The 27,517-nt window shown below is 39.3% G+C and overlaps 2 protein-coding genes across 3 annotated transcripts; one reads left to right on the top strand and one right to left on the bottom strand.

The window, feature by feature from the left end:
* The first annotated feature begins 7,345 nt into the window (after positions 1 to 7,345).
* Positions 7,346 to 15,262, top strand: fbxo16 (F-box protein 16). The gene is given in 10 exon segments (XM_029462967.1): positions 7,346 to 7,873; positions 8,269 to 8,395; positions 9,486 to 9,521; positions 9,707 to 9,913; positions 11,727 to 11,891; positions 12,507 to 12,674; positions 12,676 to 12,758; positions 13,042 to 13,153; positions 13,919 to 14,104; positions 14,106 to 15,262. Coding segments are annotated over 9 exon segments (1,197 nt in total). The 5' UTR covers positions 7,346 to 7,873; positions 8,269 to 8,299; the 3' UTR covers positions 14,250 to 15,262.
* A 2,376-nt stretch (positions 15,263 to 17,638) lies between these two features.
* Positions 17,639 to 27,255, bottom strand: fam49a (family with sequence similarity 49 member A). Of its 2 annotated transcripts, none has more exons than XM_029425468.1 (10): positions 26,973 to 27,255; positions 23,008 to 23,129; positions 22,635 to 22,740; positions 21,751 to 21,887; positions 21,503 to 21,580; positions 21,074 to 21,190; positions 20,736 to 20,815; positions 19,851 to 19,977; positions 19,655 to 19,725; positions 17,639 to 18,651 (listed from the first exon to the last, which is right to left on the bottom strand). In XM_029425468.1, exons 1-10 carry the CDS (start codon positions 27,106 to 27,108, stop codon positions 18,588 to 18,590), a joined length of 1,038 nt encoding a protein of 345 aa, XP_029281328.1. In that variant the 5' UTR covers positions 27,109 to 27,255; the 3' UTR covers positions 17,639 to 18,587. The 2 variants fall into 2 exon arrangements, with proteins under 2 accessions (XP_029281328.1, XP_029281329.1); XM_029425469.1 differs by lacking the exon at positions 26,973 to 27,255 and adding an exon at positions 26,604 to 26,924.
* Between the last annotated feature and the right edge of the window lie 262 nt (positions 27,256 to 27,517).

Below are 27,517 nucleotides of genomic sequence, written 5' to 3'. Positions count from 1 at the left end.
GTAGTAGTAGTAGTAGTAGTAGTAACGGTAGTAGAAGTAGTAGTGGTAGTAGTAACAGTAGTAGAATAAGTAGTGGTAGTAACAGTAGTAGAAGTAGTAGTAGCAGTAGTAGTTGTAGTAGTAGTAGTAGTAGTAGTAACAGTAGTAGAAGTAGAAGTAGGAGTAACAGTAGTAGAAATAGTAGTAGTAACAGTAGTAGTAGACGAAGTAGAAGTAGTAACACTAGTAGTAGTAACAGTACTATAAGTAGTAGTAATTGTAGTAGCAGTAGTACAAGTAGTAGTAGTAGTAGTAAGAACAGTACTAGAAGAAGTAGTAGTAGTAGTAGTAGTAGCAGTAGTAGTACAAGTAGTAGTAGTAGTAGTAAGAACAGTACTAGAAGAAGTAGTAGTAGTAGTAGTGGTAGTAGTAACAGTAGTAGAAGTAGTAGTAGTAGAATAAGTAGTAGTAGTAGTAGTAGTAGTAGCAGTAGTAGTACAAGTAGTAGTAGTAGTAGTAACAGTTGTAGAAGTAGTAGTATGAACAGTACTAGAAGAAGTAGTAGTAAAAGTAGTAGTGGTAGTAGTAACAGTAGTAGAAGTAGTAGTAGCAGTAGTAACAGTAGTAGAAGTAGTAGTAGTAACAGTAGTAGTAGTAACAGTACTATAAGTAGTAGTAATAGTAGTAGCAGTAGTACAAGTAGTAGAAGTAGTAGTAGCAGTAGTAGTACAAGTAGTAGTAGTAACAGTAGAAGTAGTAGTAGTAACAGTAGTAGTAGTAGTAGTAGTAGTAGTAATAGTAACAGTGGTAGAATTAGTAGTAACAGTAGTAGAAGTAGTAGTAGTAGTAGTAGTAACAGTAGTAGAAGTAGTAGTAGTAGTAGTAGTTGTAGTAGTAATAACAGTAGTAGTAGTAACAGTAGTAGAAGTAGAAGTAGTAGTAATTGTAGTAGAAGAAGTAGTAGTAGTAACAGTAGTAGAAGTAGTAGTAGTAGTAACAGTAAGAGTAGTAGAAGTAGTATTTGTGTGTGTATGTGTACTTCCTAAAAGAAACGAAAAATGGAAGAAACCTAAGAGAAGGCAACTGAGGAGGGATCCCTCTCCCAGGACGGACAGACATGCAATAGATGTCGTGTGTACAGGATAAACAATATAGTACAAATACAACATTTGACCGAAATTATGTTGTGTTGAAAAAGAGAAAGTATGGATGAATCCAGGAAAATGTCAAAAAGGCTTCCCGGTGTCCAGCAGGACCAGGGCAGCAGGTGTAGCCACGATTCCTGATCCTGACGTAAACTTTATCAGTGGCAACCTGCCACATGAGAGACACAGAAACTCCGGGAATGATACCCCGGATGATGAGTTAGTAACATACATTTACATAAATGCATACATATAGAAAGGGAGAAGAAGAGAGGGAGGGGAGGAGAGAGGAAGAGAAGGATGAGAGCAGGGAGGTGTCCCCCGGCAGTCTAAGCCTATAGCAGCATAACTAGGGGCTGATCCAAGGCAAACCTGAGCCAGCCCGAACTATAAGCGTTATCAAAAACGAAAGTCTTTAGCCTAAGTAGTAGTAACAGTAGCCTACTCTTCAGCCTACTCTTAAATGTGGAGAGGGTGTCTGCCTCCCGAACACAAACTGGAAGCTGGTTCCACTGGAGAGGAGCTTGATAGCTGAAGGCTCTGGCTCCCATTGTACTCTTAGAGACTCTAGGAACTACAAGTAACCCTATAGTCTGGGAGCGCAATGCTCTAGTTGGTTTATAAGGTACTATGAGATCTTTAAGATATGCTGGAGCCTGACCATTAATTGATTTGTAAGTCAGGAGAAGGATTTTGAATTCTATTCTGTATTTTACCGGGAGCCAGTGCAGAACAGCTAATACAGGAGTAATATGATCCCGTTTCCTTGTTCTTGTCAATACACGTGCCGCTGCATTTTGGATCAACTGAAGAGTCTTAAGTGACTTTTTGGGACAACCTGATAACAATGAGTTGCAGTAATCCAGCCTTGAAGTAACAAATGCATGGACTAGTTTTTCTGCATCATTTTGAGACAGGATGTGTCTTATTTTTGCAATGTTACGTAGATGAAAGAAGGCAGTCCTTGAGATTTGTTTTATGTGGGAGTTAAAAGACAGATCCTGATCAAAGATGATGCCAAGATTCCTTATGGTGGTGCTGGAGGCCAAATTAATGCCATCCAGAGCTTCTATGTCATTAGAAAATGCGTTTCGGAGGCGTTTAGGGTCAAGTATAATAACTTCAGTTTTGTCTGTGTTTAACATCAAAAAGTTGCTAGACATCCAAGTTTTTATGTCCTTAAGGCATGCTTGAAGTTTAGCCAATTGATTCTTTTCGTCTGGTTTAATTGATAGATATAATTGGGTATCATCCACATAACAATGAAAGTTTATAGAGTGGTTCCTTATAATATTGGCCAAAGGAAGCATATATAAGGTGAATAGAATCGGTCCAAGTACAGAACCCTGCGGAACTCCACGACTGACTTTGGCTGTCATGGAGGATTTATCGTTAACACATACAAATTGAGATCGCTCAGATAAATAGGACTTGAACTAGCTTATTGCGGTTCCTTTTATGCCAACACAATGTTCCAGTCTCTGTAGTAGAATGTCATGATCAACAGTGTCGAAAGCAGCACTGAGGTCTAACAAGACACGAACAGAGACAAGTCCTTTGTCTGATGCCAATAGAAGGTCATTGGTAACTTTCACCAGTGCCATCTCTGTGCTATGATGAACTCTAAATCCAGATTGAAAAACCTCAAATAAACTATTATTATGTAAAAAAATCACACAACTGTTTTGCAACTGCTTTCTCAAGGATCTTAGCGAGAAAGGGAAGGTTAGATATCAGCATATAGTTGGCTCAAGACAAGGCTTTTTAAGAAGTGGTTGTATTACAGCTACTTTAAAGGATTGTAGTACGTAGCCAGATGATAGAGACAGGTTGAGCATATTTAATAACAAGGTGTTAATTAAGGGTAAAACTTCTTTAATTAAACAGTTTAGTTGGAATCGGGTCTAAAAGACAGGTGGATGGCTTATTCTACAGCCCTCAATAGCCAATGAGTGTCAACTTGATAAGGAAGTGCCAGCCCCTCTTCTTTGGTTTACAGGCCGAGCCAATAGCAACCGAGTCTGCCGATGACTGACGTATCGTGTAGCCAATGAAATTCTGAACTCGACGATATGGCGCTTCAATGTTTGTTTTTTTATAAATGTTTGAATTTTTTTCAAAATTGTATTTATTCTATTCGAGTTCAGAAAGAAATACAGAAAAAGCACAAAACTATTACAAAAAAATGTGTTTATACTTCACTTACTCTGTGTCATTACTACTGACAGGGCATACGGGTATCCATCCATCCATTGTCTACTGCTTATCTGGGGTCGATTCGCGGGGGCAGCAACTCCAGTAAGGAACCATAAACTTCTGCCCCCAACCTCCACAGGGATGTCTGAAAAGCTCCGCCGGAGGTGTGAGTTGAACATCCATTCAGGGTCTCCAAGAAGGCCGAATACTCCGAACCGCGGTTTGGGGCATAGGCACAAACAACAGTCAGAGTTTTCCCTCCCATAACCCGAAGGCGTAGGGAGGCGACCCTCTCGTCCACTGGGGTGAACTCCAACATAGCGGCGCTCAGCAGGTTGCTTGTGAGTATCCCCACACCTGCCCGACGCCTCACACCTTGGGCAACTCCGGAGAAGAATAGAGTCCAACCCCTATCCAGGAGTACGGTTCCAGACCCAAGACTGTGCGTAGAGGTAAGCACCACAAGATCCAACTGGTAGCGCTCCACCTCCCGCACTAGTGACCACGTCCCCAGAGCCAGCCTCTGCTGCCCGGGTCTGGTCCGTCGAGGTCCCTGACATCACTGCCACCCGTGTGACAGCGCACCCGACACCAGCGGTTCTTCTTGTGAGTGGTGGGCCCACAGGATGGATGGATGGGAGGTACCACGTAGCTTCTTCGGGCTGTGCCCGACCGGGCTCCGTGGCAAACCCAGCCACCAGGCGCTCGCTGTCGGGCCCTCTCTCTGGGCCTGGCTCCAGACAGGGGACCCGGGCTTCTTCCGGGCAGGGTCTCTCCTTCTCTTTCCCTTTTTTTTTTTTCATGAGGTCGTTTTGAACCATTCTTAGTCTGGCCCCTTGCCTGAGATCAATTTGCCTTGGGAGACCCTATCAGGAGCACAAGGCTCCAGACAACACAGCTCTCAGGTTCATAGGGACACACAAACCTCTCCACCACGGTAAGGAGATGGTTCCTGGAGAGGGGTATGTAATAGTTATTTATGAGCAATACAAATAATATTTTATCAATAAATATTACAATGTCTCCATAATGTTGGAAACGCCTGGTGTTACTGGTTTTGTTAAAAAATTTGAACCTGAACTTGGTAACATTTGATGCTATGTTCCTATTGTGTTTTTCTACCAGCTATAGTAATCTTCAGGCATCTTTTTCTACAAATATTATATTTAATATTATATAATATAATATTAAATATCTGCTATTAAAAGCAATACACTTTAACTTTGTAAAAAACTTAGTAAAACAATATTCTCACAGTCTAGTAGAAGACCCACCAAGATTCAGAAGCACTGAATGTGGTATCTCTTACAGAGAGTATTTATCTAATTTCAGTCAGCTGTGTTAGCCACACCCACTGTAATCAATCCACAGGATGGGCCTAACTGATGGCTTACAATTGAAACTCACTCAGCAGTCAAGACTTGTAAACAAAGTACAATTTAGCAGACAACCTATTAAAAGCAATACACTCTAACTTAGTAAAACAATATTCTTACAGTCTAGTAGACGATCCTCCAAGATTCAGATGCACTTAATTTTATTATTATTATTACTATTTTTGTATTATTACTAGTACTACTGCTACTGGTGTGACTGCTACGGGTACTACTGCTACTGTTACTACTACTACTACTAATATTAATACTTCTACTACTACTACTACTACTACTACTACTACTACTACTTTTACTGTGACTACTACTACTTCTACTACTGTTACTACTACTAGTACTTCTACTACTGTTACTACTTCTACTTCTACTACTGTTACTACTTCTACTTCTACTGTTACTACTACTACTTCTACTGTTACTACTACTACTACTTCTGCTACTTTTACTACTACTACTACTACTACTACTACTACTACTACTACTTCTACTGTTACTACTTCTACTGTTACTACTTCTACTACTGTTACTACTACTACGACTGTTACTACTACTAACACTTCTACTACTGTTACTACTACTACTACTACTGTTACTACTACTTCTACTACTACTTCTATTACTACTACTACTACTTCTACTACTGTTACTATTACTACTACTACTAATTCTACTACTGTTACTACTACTACTACTACTACTTCTTCTACTACTGTTACTATTACTACTACTACTACTACTACTGTTACTTCTACTACTGTTACTACTACTACTACTACTACTTCTACTACTGTTACTACTACTGTTACTACTACTACTACTACTACTACTACTACTACTACTACTACTACAACTTCTACTACTATTACTGTTATTACTACTGTTACTACTACTACTTCTACTACTGTTACTATTACTACTTCTACTTCTTCTACTACTGTTACTTCTTCTACTTCTTCTTCTACTACTACTACTGTTACTACTACTACTTCTACTACTATTACTGTTACTACTACTTCTACTACTGTTACTATTACTACTACTACTAATTCTACTACTGTTACTACTACTACTACTACTACTACTACTACTACTACTACTACTTCTTCTACTACTGTTACTACTACTTCTACTACTGTTACTATTACTACTACTACTACTACTACTACTACTACTACTACTACTGTTACTTCTACTACTGTTACTTCTACTACTGTTACTATTACTACTACTACTACTACTTCTACTACTGTTACTACTTCTACTGCTGTTACTACTACTACTACTACTACTACTACTACAACTTCTACTACTATTACTGTTATTACTACTGTTACTACTACTACTTCTACTACTGTTACTATTACTACTTCTACTTCTTCTACTACTGTTACTTCTTCTACTTCTTCTTCTACTACTACTACTGTTATTACTACTACTTCTACTACTATTACTGTTACTACTACTTCTACTACTGTTACTACTACTACTACTTCTTCTACTACTACTGTTACTACTACTACTACTACTACTACTACTACTACTACTACTTCTACTGTTACTACTTCTACTGTTACTACTTCTACTACTGTTACTACTACTAGGACTGTTACTACTACTAACACTTCTACTACTGTTACTACTACTACTACTACTACTACTACTACTACTACTACTACTACTACTGTTACTACTACTTCTACTACTACTTCTATTACTACTACTACTACTTCTACTACTACTACTGTTACTACTACTACTTCTACTACTATTACTGTTACTACTACTTCTACTACTGTTACTACTACTACTACTTCTTCTACTACTACTGTTACTACTACTACTACTACTACTACTACTACTACTACTACTACTACTTCTACTGTTACTACTTCTACTGTTACTACTTCTACTACTGTTACTACTACTAGGACTGTTACTACTACTAATTCTACTACTGTTACTACTACTACTACTACTACTACTTCTTCTACTACTGTTACTACTACTTCTACTACTGTTACTATTACTACTACTACTACTACTACTGTTACTTCTACTACTGTTACTACTACTACTTCTACTACTGTTACTACTACTTCTACTACTGTTACTACTACTACTACTACTACTACTACTACTACTACTACTACTACTACTACTACTACTACTACTGTTACTTCTACTACTGTTACTATTACTACTACTACTACAATTTCTACTACTATTACTGTTATTACTACTGTTACTACTACTACTTCTACTACTGTTACTATTACTACTTCTACTTCTTCTACTACTGTTACTTCTTCTACTTCTTCTTCTACTACTACTACTGTTACTACTACTACTTCTACTACTATTACTGTTACTACTACTTCTACTACTGTTACTTCTACTACTTCTTCTACTACTACTGTTACTACTACTACTACTACTACTACTACTACTACTACTGCTACTACTACTACTACTACTACTACTACTACTGCAATTAACTACTACTGCTACTAGTACTAGTACTACTACTACTACTGATAATGGAAATAATAAAAATAAAAACAATTTGAATACTTATGTTTAGTGTTTTAAAACACAATATATTTGATCAATTTTAAGGTTTATACTTGACATTCATGACATTCATTTCAAATGTCCAGGAAATTTAGCATAGTTTTATACGTTTTCAATCAATCAAGAGTGCATTAGAAAATTATATTTTTTCAATTTGAAAATGCACAAATACATGTACATATGGCCAATGCTGCCAGTTTGAAACATGTTGTAAAAATATATTCAGAAGTGTACAAGACGTATTCTTTGCAGTATCAGTGTATCAGGGGCGGATGGTCTCTACAGCAGTTGCAGTGTCAGGCCTTCTGCAGCTTCTACTATTCGTCATCCATGTCGTCTGCACACTCCACGATCCACTGTGCTTTGCGTTGCAGAACCACCACCCCCCCCCCCCCCCCTGTGTGTGACAGGCTGTGACAGCCAGTCCATGTAAGGAGAGTATACTCACTGTTACTATGGAAACATGTAAACTGTGCACAGGAAAGTGGGAAGAAGAAGAGAAGAAGAAGAGTGTACAGACACAAAGTCTATCAGGAGTATGCACAGAGAATGAACGTATTTCCTCCTGTCAGCAGAGGAGAACTGATGGTGAGTAAAACATGACTTCTGAGCAGTAGTGTTTTCTCTTATAACACTGCAGGGTAAGATGTGTGGCAGGTTGGACTTTTCTCAATTTTACCTTTTTTCACAAGATATAGAATTAAAGATGGAGATTATTTGTCTATTAGGTAACATAATTAGGTAACACAGTGCCAAGACTATCGTTTGGCATTATTATATATTTACACATTTATTCATGGGTTTATTATTTAAGACTTCCTTACTAATCCATTTTAAGTGAGATAAAAAGCTGGTATGTTATGTAACTTTAGGCTAAACATAAGCCTTCAAGCACTCTGTTAAGTGGCATGCTACACATACACACACAAATGTAAGAAAGTAGTAGCAAACATGTTAATAAAGTTTTGTTTTGTGTATTTTAGTACATCACCTTAACCCAGCTATTACTCAAAGATGCCCATTGCACCGAGGTCATCTGCAAACTGTGCTAAAATGCGGACCACACTGAGCAGCTGGACTCCCCTGAACCACGCACTGTCCAACAGCAAGGTCACATCCACTCCCCCACTCTGAAACATCCGACAAAAACAAGTTATTCATCGTTTTTATTTTTTGACTGGTGGAAAAAGTATTCACTTTAAGTACGTTAAAGTAGCCACAGTGTAAAACAACTCCATTACAAGTAACAGTACAATCATAATCTTACTGGAGTGAAGCACAGAAGTAGGCATAATATCAACAAAATGTACCTAAAGTATCACAAGTAAAAGTACTCGTTCTGCAGTAAAATGGCCCATGTTGCGGATATGTTATTATATATGAGATTAATAGCTGTTTAATACTAATGCATCAATGATTTTAGCATTTTACTGTCATAGTTTTTGAAGAAGAGCTAGTTTAAACAACTTTATATAAAATTAGACACTTTAATCCAGTGTTTCCCAACCAAGGGGTCGGCACTTTAACTTTTCTCAAATCTTTGTAGCATATTGGATCATTTTACCCCCTTACGCATCAAACAGTTATATTAATAAAACTATCTGAGAAATTTAGAGGGGAAATGTATTTATGTGGAACTGCTCACAAGCCACAAAGGTTGGAAACCACTGTTAATGTTTTACCGTACTAGTTTCCACTGTTAGATACTGTATAGGCTATATACTAGATATATGTACTTAGTACAATACTTACTTTCCACCACTGGATATATACTCCCAAATGTGTACGTGTGAATACTTTAATATCCTACATTACAGACACTAATCACAATCATCAGATAAAACCCAACACATATTTGAAAGTGGTTTCATGAACCTAAAAATTTGGAATTTGGAAAACAATCAAGTCTTAGTAACTCTAAAAGTTACACACATTTCACTCATTGTGATGAGCGATAGATTTATGCTTCAGTTTGTGGCTTATGCAACCTCGAAGCCAAGAAAGAACTCATCACACAGTTTCAATTAGAAAAAGTCAGTAAGTTTGAAACTAATTCTCGGTCCAATAAAGAAACACATAACAGGATGACAGCAAGTGTGTTTATAAAGTTAGTGTATCTCTCCTGATACACACGATCAGTCAGTGTTGTTCCTCACAATGCAGTTCCATGTGACATTTTCACGTTACTCTTCTTTCCCAGGTGTTTGAGGAGAGACGAAGCCTTCTGGGGAAGTGGGTGAGCTCAAATGATGATGATGAACAGAGCTGCATTAAAGGCCCTGCTGGTTCTTTACTGTGCAGAGAGCTCAGTGTGAGCTCCGTCCAACACAAAAACATCTCTGGTAGTCGTGAGAACTGCTCTATTGGACTGCCACAGTCCATGTGGAGGCATTCTGTGATGTTCTTTCTTGTCTTTGTCAGTTTGACAGGTGGTCTGACAGCCAGAGGAAGGCGGTGCTGCAGGACTTTGTGCTAAGCTGTTCTGTGGAGCAGCTGGTGTTCCTGAGCCTCAGTGTGAGCAGACGGCTCCCCCTGCAGGCCGCAGACTTCACCTGCCTGCTGCCCAGAGCCCTCTGCCTCTACCTCTTCTCCTCCCTGGACCCACGCAGCCTGAGCCGATGTGCCCAGGTGCTCACCGGACCATAAAACATACTGTATGTGTAGGCAGTGGTGGAAGAAGTACTCAGATGTTCACTTAAGATAAAGTAGCAATACAGTGTAAAAAACTCCTGCATTAAAAGTTTAACTTAAGGAAAAGTACAAAAGTATAAGCATCAAAATATACCTAGAGTACCACAAGTAAAAGTAGTCATTATGCAGAATAATATATAATATAAAAATATATCATAATGTATTAGTTAATTTTGTTTTGTATTATTAATCAGAATCTACAAAGTAACTAAAGCTCTCAAATATATGTAGCCCCCAAAATGTAGTAGAGAAGTATAAAGTAGCATAAGGTGGAGCTCATTTGTATATTTTTATCTGCTGAATTGCCTGTGCATTTCATCATGGGAATCAATAACGTTTTATATTCATCAATAATATTACATCATCATTTGTTTGTTGATCATATTTTGTATTTATGAATCAGAATCTGCAAAGTAACTAAAGGCCTTGTCACACATCCGTATGACAGAAACGTATGCTGGCGTATATGAAAATTTGTCAGAGTCCAAATACGTCCAACTTTTCATCGGATCGTAAAAGTGAACGTATACAGATACGCATGTCTAACCTATTGATAGAGTATCACTTACTTATACAAAATGTATCAGACGAATACCCAACGAATACATAACGTATACACAAATATAACGTATACAAAATATTGGCAATACGCTGGTGTACTTTGATATAAGGGAAGGCATAAGTAGTATTCGTTAAGAGCTCACTGTGTTACGCTGGGGTGCGTTGTTGATGTTTTGAGCATGTTCAAAATTACCGGACGTACTTCGTGTGCTTCATAAATTATGCAGACGTTAGACATAAGTTACGTTACGTTAGAAATACGTGAATACGGAATACGTACGTGAATACTTACCTACGTAAATATAATACGTAAATACCTACGTGAATACCTACCTACGTAGATATAGTACGTGAATACCTACGTGACTACGTTAGAGGAACGTTAGATATAGGCTACGTCGGCTGACGGTGAACCCTACAGCCAACTTATTGATAACGAGTGGATAACCTATTCCTACCCTATGTTAAGATGATGCCTGACGACGGAGTAACTTATTAAACGTGTTTCTACAGTACAGCTAGCGTTCAGCATGTTAGCCGCTTCTCCAGCATCAGCATGACGTGAACCAGATGGCACTTTTCCAGCTCCGTTGTCCAGACGCTCTGATACGTTTTAAATAAGTAAGTGATACGCTATCAATGTTTGACATGCGTATAATAATTTGTTATGTATTTGTTATGTATACGTCAGCTACAACACCGCTGTGGAAAAGTTGGACATATTTGTACTCTGACACATTTTGAGCTACTTTTCATATACGCCGGCATGTTTCTGCCATACGGAGCTGTGTGACAGGGCCGTATGTCTGGCGTGTTTGGCCTATCGTCTGCGTCCTTCAAACATCACAACTTACCCTTAATTCATATCAACGTGTTGCCGATATTTCGTATGCGCCGGCATACGTTTTTGTCATACGGATATGTGTGAATGTTAAAATAAATTAAATGGAGTAATAAAAGTACAATATTTGCCTCCAATATGTAGTGTAGAAGTTAAAAGTAACATACAGTGGAAATACAATACAATTAGTTCCTCAAAATTGTACTTGAGAATAATACTTGAGTAAATGTACTTTGTTACTTTCCACCACTGTGTGTAGGATGGTTTACATCGATGACTCACATATTACTGATCCGGCTGAGGATTCTGACTCATTCTGGGCATTTTCAAAAAATCTTGTGCGGGCAGGTGAGCTGGCACTGGAAGAGCATCGTGGAAGTGGACCAGCTGTGGAGGCCAAAGTGTGCGAGGCTGGGCTGGAGCATCAACTTCTCCCCCACGCCGCTGGAGCAGGGCATCTGGAAGAGACACTACATCCAGACTGTGCAGGAGCTGCGACTCACCTCGCTGCAGGTCGGGAGGCGGTGCAGTATTAACTCCACAAGTGGAGGAAGTATTCAGATCTTTTACTGAAGAACTTTTAGCTCACTGTGAAAATAATCCACTCCAAGTAGAAGTCCTGCATTGAAAGTGTTACTTAAGTAAAAGAATAATCAATAAATAAAGGAGCATGTAGTCAAAGTATTAAAAGTCAAAGTAACCCTTCTCAATGCAGACACCTAAAATAATTTGCACAAAGAATGACTTAGTAGTTGTCAATTCATTTTCTGTTGACTTCAATTCAATTCATTAACTAATTGATTAATCCACTAATAGTTCAGGCTGTAATATTCACTGTTGGACAGTTTAATTTATAACAAAACATATTTGATCAGTTCTTTGTATGTAAAAATGTTAATTTGTAAATGAACTAAATCTGTCAAAGTACAATATTTCCTTCTGTGATGTAATGGAGTAGAAGAAGAAAGTGGCGTCAAAAGAGAAAAAGTGCAGGTTTCTCAAATGTTTACTTAAATAGTACTGGAGTAAAGGTACTTAGTTAGATTCCATCACTGTTTAGCTCAATGATCAAACATCTTTTAAGTTGTCTGATAAAATGTTTATAAAAAGTCTGTTGTCCACCTCCAGACTGCCTCATCCCAGCAGCAGTTTGTGGTTCCACCTGTATCAGCCATCAGACATGAAGATCTGTCAGAAGTGGCCTTCATCAGCGAGGAGCGTCCAGCGTCCAGCAGCCAGCCTCTGAGAAGCATCTCCAGGACGGGGTTCAGAAAGGAGAAGCAGCCGGCTGCACCTGCCGCCGTGGAGAGACGCTGACAGACGTCCTGAAGACACACTGCGCTTCAACTACCTGGACAACCTGGACCCCACTGAACAAGGGTAAGACTGCAGTTTTTAAAAATGCCTTCATAATTCAAATTAAACCTTTAAAAACTTTGGGCCCCTGGGTCAAACCAGGATTAACAAGGTCGGTGTCATCTTTGATATTTACAGGATCTTGGAAAGTACGACGCAGCACAAAATATGAATTATCATGATGCATTATTGGTGCATTTTTTTGTTCATTAATCCCTCCTCGTCTACAGATAATAACTGATTGCTGTGTCTGAAAGCGTTCATCGTGATGCTCCACCTGCTCACTGACTCCACTCTCTCTCTGCAGGCGGGTCAACTTCAGAGCCTCCACCTGTCGCAGCAACTCGTCCAAGCCAGGGGACGGGAGCAGGAAAACACTGTCTGAGGCGCATTACAAACTACGCAAAGCCAAATCGCTGGTAAACCAAACTCCATTCATCATCTCGCCATAACCCCACTGTGACTGTGACCTCCTTGTCTGAATCAAAGGGGGGCGTTAAACGAGTAGGGTTCTCTGGAGACTGTGCAACCAGCAGGCATCATGCATTATGGAGCAGCGTTTACACAGAAAGAGCATGTTAATGATGCGCTGCTCAGAGAGGGAGGTGTCAGGGGGGAGCCAAATTATGCTGATGATGGGGTTTAAGGGAGGAGGGGGGAGAGAGGGTGAGATAGAGGACACTGAATTTATTATGCAGGCTTTGGTAAATCTAGCAGACATGATTATTTTGCCTAACATAACTGCATGTCTTAGAGGTTTCTTAGTACTGTACTTAAGTACACATTTGAGGTACGTATACATTACTTGAGTATTTTTATTTCACGCCACGTATAACTTCAGAGGGCGCTTTAGTTCATTTACAAATTAAGATGTTCACATACAAAACACACAAAGAGCTTCTACAATATGTTTTGTTGAACATTACATTACAACACGACATGTTTGGTCTAGTGTAGCTAAATTATTTGAATCTATTTGAAATAATTTAGAGTTCTCAGCATTGAGTACTTTTACTTTAAACATTTAAATTCCTGATAACACACACACACGTTGACTTCAGTGCAGGACCTTTACCTGCAGTGGAGTATTTTACCGTTACTGAATACTCCACTGGTTTTTCTAAACATTTGGTTGTCAAGGTAACCCCAGCCCTCTGAGACTTTTTGTCTTTCTCTTCCTTCAGATGTTCCTCAGCTCCAACTGCAGACCCCAACATCCTCCCCCTCTTCCTCCTCCTCCTCATCATGAGACTCGACCGTCTTGGGCGTCTCGCAGTCACGACCACCCCGTCACCAAGGAGACCGCCAAGAGCCTGCTGCGTCTGGCCCAGTGGAATGCTGGGATCCGCCCGGGGCCGGTGAGGTCTGCTGGTGCCCCGGCTCAGCGTGGAGGCGCTCAGGGCGTCCCAGCGCTCTCACCGGAGCGCTCCCAGTAAGCAGTCACTGCTCCTCCACACCTCTGGGCTCAATGTGATGAAACCACACAGCAAGACACGTATTCAGGACAAACTATGAGTTTAAAATGACTGATTCTGTAGGAAAGTCGCAGACTTATTATTAGAAATGTCTTGTTACTATCTCCTGGGTGGAGCTAAATAATTTATTCTGAACATTTTAGTTGTTTAAAGCAAAGCATTAGAAGTTGTTGTAGAAGACTGTATCTAATTAACAGGACATCTATTGGAAACGTACAGAAAGAAACTAGATGTGGTTGATTATTACCTCACAACTGAAGGCATGTCCGTTGGCCTGAGCTGTTAGTGGTAAGAAAAGGCTGAACATGTCAATGTACTCTTGTATCAAATGAAAAAGTGCCTTCTTACAGCAGGGTGATAGCATGTTTGTGCCACCACCAGCTAAAAACCTTCATTATGTTTAACATAATGCAGCCTAAATGACAAATCAGGTTTTAGATCTTTTTCATGGCAGGAAAGGTCCAGGCGTAGAAACTGCTAAATGAAGTATTTGATGATTCTAATGATGGCTTTCCTTAAAATATATCTTAGTGAAGGATATGACAAGTTTTTCAAGCATAACATCACAGTATCAGGACAAAGCTACAGTCCTGCAGTCCTTAACTGCTGCACCAACAAAGAGGAACACAATGTATCAAATCCAACAGTTACAACGAAATGAAGAACCTTTTTCTACTACATATTCCCAATAAATACTCTGTGATCTGAGTGAACTGACCCTTTACAATGTACAGCATGTGTGCAGCACAAACCACCTGCATCATCAGACTACCAAACATCACAACCTGAGGTCTCACACTGACTACGAATGTTCCTCCACATAACAATGGTTGTGTTTCTGAACCTGAAGTGTAAACGTTACTAATGAAGTGAATACTTGCATTAATCCCCGGTACGCCACAGTTTGAGGTTCAGCCCTGGAGGGAGACATCAGAGCTGCAGCTTCAGAGGCTGGAGTTTCATATGTTTTGCATGACATGTAATGCATTCTAAGAATTGTGAAATCTAATTCCCCCCGGGATAAATAAAGTATTTCTGATTCTTTCAACTGTATTTCATTGCAAGTTATTGAATAAGCACAGCACTGGATATGAGACACAAAGCAGGATGAAAAGACATTGAAATTATGATTTTTACATTTGCATTTATAATTATTTTGACAGGTGAGAACTGCAAAATGAATCAATCATTCAGAACTTTAAAGAACTTAAACATCCTCAGAACTTCACACTTGGAATAAAAAGCCAAAAGAAAAAGCCAAAATCCCTCATGAACAAGAAGGTATTTTACATAACTAAAACTACAAAGTTACAATAGTAAAGCATCTTCAATATTTGAACAGTTCTGTTCAATAATGATGTATAACATCTAAACATATATTGTTGCTTGTTTTTAATAACAGATGTAATTCTTTAAAGGCACCACGGAGCAATGTTTCGATGATTGGGTCCCCGTTTAGTTTGTAGCATGTGTACACACACACACACACACACACACACACACACACACACACACACAGAATAATAAAAGTAGCAACGTCCCAGCTAAAGGCAGGAGTTGGAATATAAACATCACTTTGTTTCTTTAGGGTTAGGGTTCACAGGGTACCTTTGAGTTCGGAATGTAAGCACATTTACAAAAATAAGTTCTTATTAATTTAACTCAGTTTATACAAGAACAACATGAATCAATTTATGGACTAAAAATAAATTGGCGTTTAGGTCATTATTTATGCAAAAATGTTATTGGTCCAGCTTCTCACGTGAGGATTTCCTGCTTTTGCTGTTAAATAATTGAATTTATTTGAACACATTTTGAAGTTTCTGCATTGAGTACTTTCATTTTTAGTACTAGAAGTACATTTTCCTGATTCTACTTACATTTCACTCAAGTAATATTTCTAATTTGTACTTGTAGTGGAGTATTTTGGCAGTGTGGTATTTGTACTTTTACTGCTTCCTTCACCACCGCTAGCTGTGTACCACACATTGCAAATAATAAAACCAAAGGAAACATTCTGTATAAGAAATGTACCACCTTTATTATCCAATCCACACATCCCATTCAATACGCAATACAAAGCCAAAGCAATTCATATAAACAGTGAGTCTGAACTCCAAAAATATTAAAACAATAACTGTCAGTTTAAGACAAACAAACTGATTTTGTCGCAGCATTTCAAACAACACTTTGCATTCAACACACAGTAGCAACACTTGGGCAAAGAGGGAAGCTTGGTGTACATCCATCATGATGATTCAGTCAGATATGAAATATCAGTATCATACGCACACCTCGCTGCCTCATCCATGTACACTTTTCACTCATTGCATAAAAAACACTGCTCTCAGAGTGTGGCTCACACACATCCGTATATATTACTAAATACAAGAGGATCAAAAAAATAAACAACAGACCTAAATGAAGTAGAAACCGACATGTTAATGAACTGAATGTGTTGATCAACACATTCAACAGATGAGTAATGTAGAGTAATGTAATGTAATGTATGTGTGTGTGTGTGTGTGTGTGTATATATATATATATATATATATATATATATATATATATATATATATATATATATATATATATATATATATATATATATATATATATATATATATATATATATATATATATATATATATATATATATATATATGGCTTATGGGGGAAAAATGAAATCAAATGAAAGTAATTGTGGTGTGGATGAAAAATGATAAAAACATTGTCTTTACAGGTTTAAGTCCCAATAGTGGTCAGCGAGTGCAAGTCTGACATGTGTGTTGTGCTCCATGAGGAGTCAGACATGTGCACGCTGCAAGATCATAGACGTGATGATGTCATGATGTTGCTTTTATAGTATGTTAGTCAAATAAAAAAAAGTTATTCTCTGGAAAAGTGGAAGTAGTAGATTTACCCAAAATAAAATGTGTCTTCACAACTGACCAAAGTGTTCATTAGTTACATCCTTCTATACACACACTTTCTTACCCCTCGGCCTTCAGATCATTGTAAAACTGAAGCCTCATTAAACGTAACGCAGATAGTCCCGGCTGATGAGATTGTCCGACCTCGTGAGCAGGTTAGTTTGAGTACGTTAGGAGCTGCTGCTCAGCTGCACAGATCCATGTGAGCCAGGATAAGACAACGAGCAGTCTCACTAAATGTTGAAAGTCATGAACTCTTTGTTCAGCCATCTAATTTAAGGCATTTCAAACGGTCAATTGTCAGCTCTGAAATGATCCTGGGTGTAGTTTAACGTATAGAAGACACATTCTTAATAAACTCAATTTAAAAAGTGAACCTGGTTACATTGGTCTCACCAGCGGAGATGAGGTGAATCATTCTCCCTCGGAAAAGAGCCGGGGGGGGGGGGGGGGGGGTTTAAAGAGAATTTTTCAAAGAGAATGAAATAAAAACCTCTCTTTTAAAAAACGTGTTCAGTAAAGAAGCACATATCATTTATTCAGAATGAAAGATTTTTTGGCCTGTCCTTTATAGAAATGCATTTTCTGTTTAATACAAAGTCACTTAAAACATAGCAAAACACGCATCATTCAGAGCATTGCTGCAAAACAATTAAATAAAACATTTGGTGGGTTGATTTGATTTCCTGTTTCATTCACAGCCTTTTCAAACCTCAAATTTAAAGCAAACCTCTACATACTGGATCTTACTGGATGTGCAAAGTAAGTTTTAAGTTCACAGTGAATTTATTTCAACAGTTGCACAAAATTGGAGTGTGAAAAAAAGACAAATACAACAGCTGACTATAAAACAGAAAATAGTCAAATGCTTTTAGCAATACGTACATCGAACCGATCAATCCCTTATCTGCTTTCAATATTTAGCCCTTCTCTGCAACACAAACGTCCATGTTAACATTGATTGATTTCATATTCTGTCGTTGAGTCTCATTCTTTTTAGATCAAGTGAAAAGACAGAAACATCTTCACTTGTCATTGTGATAGAAACGAGAACCTTTAGCACAATTTAAAATGTTCACCATCAAAAGAAGATTTATTTCGTTTTAAAAACACCAAGTTGAATTTGACTAAAAGCTGTACACTAAACTAATTCAAACATTTTTTTCCAAGTGCTGCTTGCAAAGCTCAGTTATATAAGGCTGATAGGCATCTGTAATTTGTGCTTCGACAGCTGTGAACAGCAGAGGCCATTCATGTGATGCTTTCATGTTTGCAAAGTAGAAGGTACATGTTCTGCAGGTTTCAATATCTTGGAGGGAATGACTATGCAAATACACACAAGTATTAACATCGAGTCTTTTTAAATAATGTAAACATATACATCTTATTTGAGGTCAGAGCATTGATCCTCTTCATATCTGTTTAGATTAAAAAAGAAAAAAACATTACTGGAGCATCGTCCGGATGTTCTTCGGCGTGGACTCGTCGTTCAGGTGTTTTGTGGTGAATCTGAGGAGAAACAAAGATGGCAGTGTACGTTAGTGCCAAAGCAGCCCTCAGAGCTGTGGACGCTCATCTCTTCTTGTGCGCATGCTAAGGCTGGGTTAATAGTAGGTTAGTTCTGAGAACAGTTTAGCAAAACCAGGTTTAAAAGGAGTAAATACAGATTTAAATTAAGCAGAGCGCTGTTGCACACTCAAAATAATCTCCGTTTAGTAAATATGTTTATCGATTACGTTACGGAGACGCTCGCTTACCCAAAATAAAAAACGTAAATGCTCGTGCAGTCGGGATCAACACTACTGTTAGCTAGCTACAGTCCGTCAGTCAGCCTAACGTTCCTCGTGATGGATCGGCAGAGAAGTCTAAATTTCTACTTCTTTTGAAAAATAAAAAACTTGTTGCGTTAAAGAAGTGGCAGAGAAACAGTCTGGCACTTAACTTTCTTTAAGGAACTTGAATACTTTGCTCAATCCATCTAAAGAAGGCAGCCGTTCTACCTCCTGACGTGTCATTATAAAGTTAATACTGCAGAGTATAATACATCCCATACATCTGCCACAATATCAACATTGAAATAATTCCTGTATTATTATTATTTATTTATTTTTTCACTGAGCTTGACGACTTTCCAAGTCACTCAAAGCTGAACAGTCCGAGCAGTGTGATTAGCTATTCAATCAGTTTGTTTCAATAATTCCAGGCTTCAGCCGGTGCTGCTGTGGCAGCTGAAGCAACAAGAGCAGCCGGGGACATCTGTAGCTACAGCTCAACCCCTCCACCCTTCAGCGACCACCACAAATAGAATGTAACTGTGTGAAACTCTGACAAGACAATTGTTCTGTGCAGTGAAGTCAAGTGTGACGGCATTAAAGATGTAAGATTACATTGTCGCGTTGCTAGTGAGTCTACAGAGGTCACTTTGGGCCAGTATGGAACAACCGAGGCCTTACATCAACAGAGCAGTGTGTTAGACTACATGCAACTTCTTCACAATCCAAAGGGAACCTACTTCAGGGCATTCAGGAGGCCTTCTACGGTATCTGCCGGCTGGTCCTTCAGGACCTTTATACAGCCTTTCATCTGAGAAGAGAAGAACAGAGCTGCTTCACGAAACAGATCCACTGTGATGCTGTTACAAACAAGTGTGTGTGTGTGTGTGTGTGTGTGTGTGTGTGTGTGTGTGTGTGTGTGTGTGTGTGTCTTACGTCTATCTTTGAGGACTTGTTGAAGGCGCCGTTGGGGTGGACGTGGTCATAAAGAATGATGACTCCGACCATGACCCTCATGCAAAACAAGAGCGTGTCCTCGCTGCTGAAACGACTCGTGTATTCCCTGAATACACAGAAAGAAGAAGAGGATTAGAAAGAGTTATGAAATGAGAAAGATTTGTCTTCACTAAGAAAAGACACTTTGGGTTTATTGTATGATGAGTGCCGTTGGACCAATACAGGTGCACAAAGGACTTTTTACTGAGTCTCAAGGTGTGGTCTTGAAATTCAAGGACTCTACTCGTCATGTTTTAGGTCAAAGTACGTTTCACTTATTGCTTACAATCTATCAAGCAGGGTTTCTGTTATCTCCTAATTACTCTTTAAGTCAGACATGTTTAAATCTTAACGTCATAGCGTCCGGTGAAAATATTTCACTGTGAGCACAATTTGAATTGTGATAAAAAAGGCTAAAATAAAATGTTCACATATCCTTCTTTAAAAATGACTATTCTTCCACACCGTGGTTATATAGAGCATGGTGAACAAGACAGGCTGGGTAGGTTGCCGACCGGCGCGTCAGACAGAGAGACAGTCAGCGAGCGAGGGCCAGACGGCACATTATTCTACCTCTTTTCACTCTTTTGGGAATGTACGGGAACTAAATATTAAACAAAGCCGACGTGTTTATGGCTCCAAGTAGTAATAAAAATAGGGTATAGTCCTACATGTGTTTTCAGAGGAGTATACGGCCCCATAATGTGACAGATGACAGTGATGAAAACAGTATACCGCCCACTCCTAGAATGTGTGTGTGTGTGTGTGTGTGTGTGTGTGTGTGTGTGTGTGTGTGTGTGTGTGTGTGTAAGCATCATGACTCACGGTGTCTCCAGCATGACTTTACATACGCTGGCCATGGTGCTGAGACAGTCTGTTGTGTTCTCCAGTGGAAGAGTCTTGTTCTACACACGACACCAACAAAACAAATAACGAGTTTATTAATTTCTATGAAAAAAAAAAAGAAGATTAATCGTTAGAACACCATGATGTGGTTTCTGACACAGAAACAGGAAATAAGAAAGATAATGGCCAAACAACTGAAAGGGCTGTTAGAGCCACAGCATGATGACAATGGATGGAAAAACGTTAGTTTTATATTCTGACAGATTTGCTAAGTTCTCACAGCTGTTACAACAGTGATTCAGAGTCAGCACTCTCACCTCTGTCACAAAGTTTGTGGTTGCGTTGCTGAGTGTCTTCAGCATGGGCGTGGCTTCGGCGTAGAACAGAGACATCCTGTTGGCCATCTCGTTGTTGACTTCCCTCTCAATGTCCAACTGTAGGTGCACAAACAAACCATACACATAAACACAAGGTGTAAGCGCTGCCCACTCTTTGTACAGAGCAGTTATAATATTTCACACTTATTCCAATTTAATTGCACCCAAAATGTGATCAGCTTGGCCTATTTCTGGTCTCTGGTGTGACATAACACAGTGAACACGGCCATCTTTTCTTCTGCTATTCTAAGATTGTTTCCTCTTTTAGAAAGACTGCTGCAAGATGTAAACATGTGGATTTGAGAACCCCAAGAATAAAAATGGCTGCCGGACTACACTAATGTAAGTAGGCACTAATGTACAACTCACATTCATGTTGTTTATCCGGTTTCGACTGATGGTTCTTCTGTAGTAGCTGAAGTCATTCTGGATGGCAGGAATTCTCATCTGAAGGGAAACGAGAAAATAGTGAGAGCTTGGACAAGAGACATTTAACATTTAACCACCACTTTTGAACTAACAACATATCATTTCATTACAAGTGGACTATGTGTGGCACTGAGTAAAGTAATGAACAAAGAGTGACTGAGTTGATCAGCTCAGAGTTTCCAGCAGACCTTCAGCTCATCGAAGCGCAGAGTGAAGTGAAGGATCTCAGCAAACTGTTTGGCCAGCGCCTGCTCCCTCTCCAGGTGCTGAGTGGGCGTGAAGGGTGCACATGTCAGGCACTCCAACAAACTCTGCAGGGCCTCCTCTGCACACACACACACACACACACACACACACACACACACACACACACACACACACACACACACACACACACACACACACACACACACACACACACACACACACACACACACACACACACACACACACACACACACACACACACACACAAAGTCAGCTACTGTGTAGGTGTCCAGTTCAGAATGTATTTGGGCAGACCTGAACACTTCATTTTTATAAGATTAATTTTATTTTAATAAGTTTCTTGAATAAAATAAAATATTTTTTAAAAATTACGAGAAAATATTTTAAGACTTTTCTAAATAAAATAAAAATGCTAATTTAAAGACCACCAGAGTGATGGAAGTCAATAAGCTCAAGATAAGACAAGGAATGCTACTTTACGCTGAAAACGCACCAGGCGGTGTTGAAGGGACATATTTTTGCAGCCGGGAGGCTGTTAATACGTTTCAAGCGGGTAGAAATTCAACACGTCACAGGAGTCGCAGCCCTCTGTTTACCGCTGCGGGTACTCTTGTCCGCAATTCACTGCTAAAAGTTAAACTATCCCCAACTTTTAGTGGCCACTGCAGATTTCTATAGACATTGCATGGCAGCTCGCCGCATGTGCGTTTCCGGCGTTACCTTTATTTAACCGAGAAAGTGACTTAATAAGTTTAAAAAGCTTTGATTAGGACACATTCAAAACCGATGCCACTGGAAAAACAAAGAAGATAAGACAAGACATTGTGTTGTACACTGAGCATACCTAGTCTGAGAGAGAAACTGTAGAACTTTTTGAGTTTGATGACCAGCGGGCAGACTGAGTTCCAGGCTCGCTCCTGCAGCATGAAGTCGTTGGGGTTCTGAATTGCCTAAAAAGAACAAAGAAAACCAGCAGAACACATCAGAAAACTCCACGATTAGGGTCATAACAAACATAAACATGCAGAGGATTTAACTAGTTTGTTCTGCATTTCAGTGAAACTTGATGTCAATTCAGCCGCTCTTCTCTCCTGTACTGCAACTTCAGAAATATTTGTGTGTGTGTGTGTGTGTGTGTGTGTGTGTGTGTGTGTGTGTGTGTGTGTGTGTGTGTGTGTGTGTGTGTGTGTGTGTGTGTGTGTGTGTGTGTGTCTTACATCTCTGATCTCCTGGCCGGCTCCTTTGTACGACTGCAGGCCAGTCAGGATGTTCTCAGAGTCCTGGAGGACCGAGTTCACCTGGTTCCACACCTCACGCTCTCCTTCTGTCGGCTGTGCATCTGACACACAAAGCACACGCACAACTGTGTATACATGTACACATGCGAGCACACACACACACACACACACGAGGACAATAGGTAGCTAAGCTACTATACTGTCGCAGTCAACGTCAATAAAAACAGATTTCTGAATTCTTGCCTTTTCTCATCAAGTCTCAATGTTCTAGTGATTCGTAATTTAAGCAGATTTAAAATAAATTTCTAGGTTAAATGTTAAACTGTTACTTGATGTGAAAGGGCTTTATGTAAATAAGTAGTAACATTGTTTTTTTAATTAAGATGAAACAATCACTGGGGGAACATGGGAATGTGTGCCGAGTGTTTTTGTCACTAAAAGTAACTCAAAGTTTGTGATTGACAGAGAAGAAAAACATTCAACATTAATGAACTGTGTCAAAGCTAAACGCATTATTTCACTTCACTTTGAGCTTTTAGCACATACAGCATATCGACATGAGTCCATCAACAGTCAGTCCCCAAAATGTGCAGCCAGAGTGATGCCTTATTTGAAAAACAAACTCCTAATGTTATGCGTCGGTATATAGAGTCGTCTGTAAAAGAATGAAAGCACTCTACTGTAGACCGAATGTCTCCACAACAGTTTCATGATCATAATGTATCTAAACCTCTGACAGAATACACTGGAGCTGCTGCGTTTACTGCATCCTGCGTAAGCTCAAATAAGTCATGTTTCATAAGGCATGTTTCATAAGGCGTGTTCCGTAAGGCGTGTTTCGTAAGGTGTGTTCCGCAAGGCGTGTTCAGCAAGGCGTGTTCCGCAAGGCGTGTTCCATAAGGCGTGTTTCATAAGGTGCGTTTCGTAAAGCGCGTTTCGTAAAGCGCGTTTCGTAAGGCGCGTTTCGCAAGGCGCGTTTCACAAGGCGCGTTTCGTAAGGCGCGTTTCATAAGTCGCGTTTCATAAGGCGCGTTTCATAAGGCGTGTTTCATAAGTCGCGTTTCATAAGTCGCGTTTCATAAGGCGTGTTTCATAAGGCGTGTTTCATAAGGCGTGTTTCATAAGTTGTGTCTCATAAGGCGTGTTTCATAAGGCGTGTTTCATAAGTTGTGTTTCATAAGGAGTGTTTCATAAGTTGTGTTTCATAAGGCGTGTTTCATAAGGCGTGTTTCATAAGTTGTGTTTCATAAGTCGTGTTTCATAAGGCGTGTTTCATAAGGCGTGTTTCATAAGTTGTGTTTCATAAGGCGTGTTTCATAAGTTGTGTTTCATAAGGCGTGTTTCATAAGGCGTGTTTCATAAGTTGTGTTTTCATAAGTCGTGTTTCATAAGTCGTGTTTCATAAGGCGTGTTTCATAAGTTGTGTCTCGTAAGGCGCGTTTCGTAAGGCGCGTTTCATAAGTCGCGTTTCATAAGGCGTGTTTCATAAGGCGTGTTTCATAAGGCGTGTTTCATAAGGCGTGTTTCATAAGTTGTGTCTCATAAGGCGTGTTTCATAAGTTGTGTTTCATAAGGCGTGTTTCATAAGTTGTGTTTCATAAGGCGTGTTTCATAAGTTGTGTTTCATAAGTTGTGTTTCATAAGTCGTGTTTCATAAGTTGTGTTTCATAAGGCGTGTTTCATAAGTTGTTTCAAAAGTTGTGTTTCATAAGGCGTGTTTCATAAGGCGTGTTTCATAAGGCGTGTTTCATAAGGCGTGTTTCATAAGTTGTGTTTCATAAGGTGTGTTTCATAAGGCGTGTTTCATAAGTTGTGTTTCATAAGTTGTGTTTCATAAGGCGTGTTTCATAAGGCGTGTTTCATAAGGCGTGTTTCATAAGGCGTGTTTCATAAGTTGTGTTTCATAAGTTGTGTTTCAAAGTTGTGTTTCATAAGTTGTGTTTCATAAGGCGTGTTTCATAAGTTGTGTTTCATAAGGCGTGTTTCATAAGGCGCGTTTCATAAGGCGTGTTTCATAAGTTGTGTTTCATAAGGCGTGTTTCATAAGTTGTGTTTCATAAGTTGTGTTTCATAAGTTGTGTTTCATAAGGCGTGTTTCATAAGTTGTGTTTCATAAGGCGTGTTTCATAAGGCGTGTTTCATAAGGCGCGTTTCATAAGGCGTGTTTCATAAGTTGTGTTTCATAAGGCGTGTTTCATAAGGCGTGTTTCATAAGGCGCGTTTCATAAGGCGCGTTTCATAAGGCGCGTTTCATAAGTCGCGTTTCATAAGGCGCGTTTCATAAGGCGCGTTTCATAAGGCGCGTTTCATAAGGCGCGTTTCATAAGGCGCGTTTCATAAGGCGCGTTTCATAAGGCATTTCAAGGCAGCAATATTTGGAGGTTGACTGTAAAAGAACCAGCATGCAGGTATACAGGGCAGTCTAATCCAAAGCATGCTGAAGCAAACTCTTGGGTAGACGTGGAGCTACAGTAGAACCTGTTAATGTTGTGAACATGAACATAGCTTTTACCAGTCTGGATCATAAGACTCATGATATTCTTGGCATGTTACCACATTGGATTAATGGTATGTTTACTGTTTATATATTAACAGAATTATACCGCACTCTGCCATGCCTGCCACCTACAGACGGCTTTGTTTCATATTTCATGCAACAAGAATACATTATATATGTCTCAATAAGGACATCAGTTACTTGCATTGTTCTGCAGAAGCCATATATCTCACATTACTTGGTTTGCTTCAGTGTTCAGGGCATATGTCAGATCTTAAATTGTAAAGTAATCACTGCAGTAACAAGCGTTGGCTATCATGACCACAGACAGACAAACTGCTCTTAGGATAAAGCATCAGTGACTTTAAAACTCTGTCTGGGATCTGTTTTGCATTTCTAAATCCCTCCACTCCCATCATTTCCTCTTTAGTGAATAAACAAAGCTTGGGCTTGGCTACATTGTGAGCGTGGCTGAAATGCCACTGTGGAGGCGTATTGTGTTTGTTTTCAGGCAGATTTATTTGCCTTGTTTAAATGAACTAATTTGTCAATTGTATGTGAACATCAGGAAGCAGAGCAGTGATGTAGTTATAGGAATGTGGAGGAAAGTTTTCTATCCGAAAAGTATTCATATATTGAACTAACACCGATTACATAATGAAATATAACTACAGATATGAGGATTATGCAGGATGACAAAGTGTTAAATACACTATATAATATACCTGATGATAATGCGTTAATATTTACATTATGCCACATACATATAATGAGTCTCATTATAAGTGCACATACAGGGGCATGCAGATAAGTTAGTAAAAGCAGACGGCAAAGGTCAAGGGTCAAGGGTCAGCTCCATTTTTCTTCAACTTGGCATGGAATGAATGGATTTCAAAAGCATGAATCAATCATGAATTCTAATAAATGCAATGGAGGAAGGTTGACAATTCAATAGTTGAATAGGCTAACCCCTGACCAGTGAGAGCAGCTAAAGAGAGGTTAAAGGGAAACAATGAATCAGGGATTAAGAGGACAGGGGGGCAGGCCTAGCAGAAGGACAGGTAGAAGCTGTGCTCACTTTCAAAGTCAAGGAAAAAGTTTGGCCCCTGTTCAAGCTCTGTGCAAGTGAGCACTTTTAAGAGATTCCCCATTTGGTTTCTGCAAGAGAAAGAAAAAGAGAGAAAGAAAAAAAAGGAAGAAAAGTATGTGTGATGTTAAAAAGTTATCAATAAGTTATTTGAAAAAAGACGGGAGAAATGGCAGATCAGAGCTGAAAGGGCAGGAGGTCAAGACCGAGTGAAAGAAAAGGAGAAAAAGAGAGGAGCGTAAGCAGACTCCTTCCTGGCTTCGTCATCGGGAGCAGAGACCTGCTGATAGACAGGAAACAGCTGAGCCCCCCCCCCCATCCATATTTTCTCCCTTTGATCCACTCCTCTGCCAGACTTACTTTCAAAGTCCAGGAAAAAGTGTGGATAGTTCTCTATATCCCTTGTTAGGACTTTTAGCAGGTTACCCATTCCAGCAAACCTGATGATCAAAATACAGCAGTGAAAAACAGACACACACAAAAGACATGAATACATAGATTTTTACACAACACACATTCAATGTGAAGTTAAGTATGTACTTGATATAACAGAGGCATTCATATCCAACAGAGGTTGTTTCTATTTCTTCTGGTGAATTCTCAAATTGAATCGTTGTTATTCCAGCCCGGGTTAGTGTAGCTAATCTGGATGTTTATGGAGTGTGTGTTCTGACCCTACGTGCAGGTTTTTGGGGGGAATTTCAAATAGGAGTCAATGACAGTTGATGCTTTCACTTGCAGTTTGTGTTGCATTTTAGATGCAAATGTCTGCATTGTATGCTGAGAAGGATTTACTGAAAATAAATTCAATTGTGAGCCAGTCTAAAACCTGGAGCAGATTAGGGAACTCTTTATGAGCATTTAAAAGTATAGTTACACTTCTAGATGCAGGTCAAAGTAGTACT

The sequence above is a fragment of the Cottoperca gobio genome, chromosome 24, assembly GCF_900634415.1.
Source record: "Cottoperca gobio chromosome 24, fCotGob3.1, whole genome shotgun sequence".
Taxonomy (NCBI): Eukaryota; Metazoa; Chordata; class Actinopteri; order Perciformes; family Bovichtidae; genus Cottoperca; species Cottoperca gobio.
This window is presented reverse-complemented; position numbering and strand designations above follow the sequence as displayed.

What these genes read in the sequence shown, in the direction of transcription:
- fam49a (XM_029425468.1), bottom strand. Translation starts at nt 27,108, where the DNA reads ATGTATTCATGTCTTTTGTGTGTGTCTGTTTTTCACTGCTGTATTTTG. An exon ending in CCGGCCAGGAGATCAGAGAT is followed by an intron (nt 22,741 to 23,007) that starts GTAAGACACACA and finishes TGTTCTTTTTAG; the next exon opens with GCAATTCAGAACCCCAACGA. An exon ending in AAAGTCATGCTGGAGACACC is followed by an intron (nt 19,978 to 20,735) that starts GTGAGTCATGAT and finishes CTGTGTATTCAG; the next exon opens with GGAATACACGAGTCGTTTCA.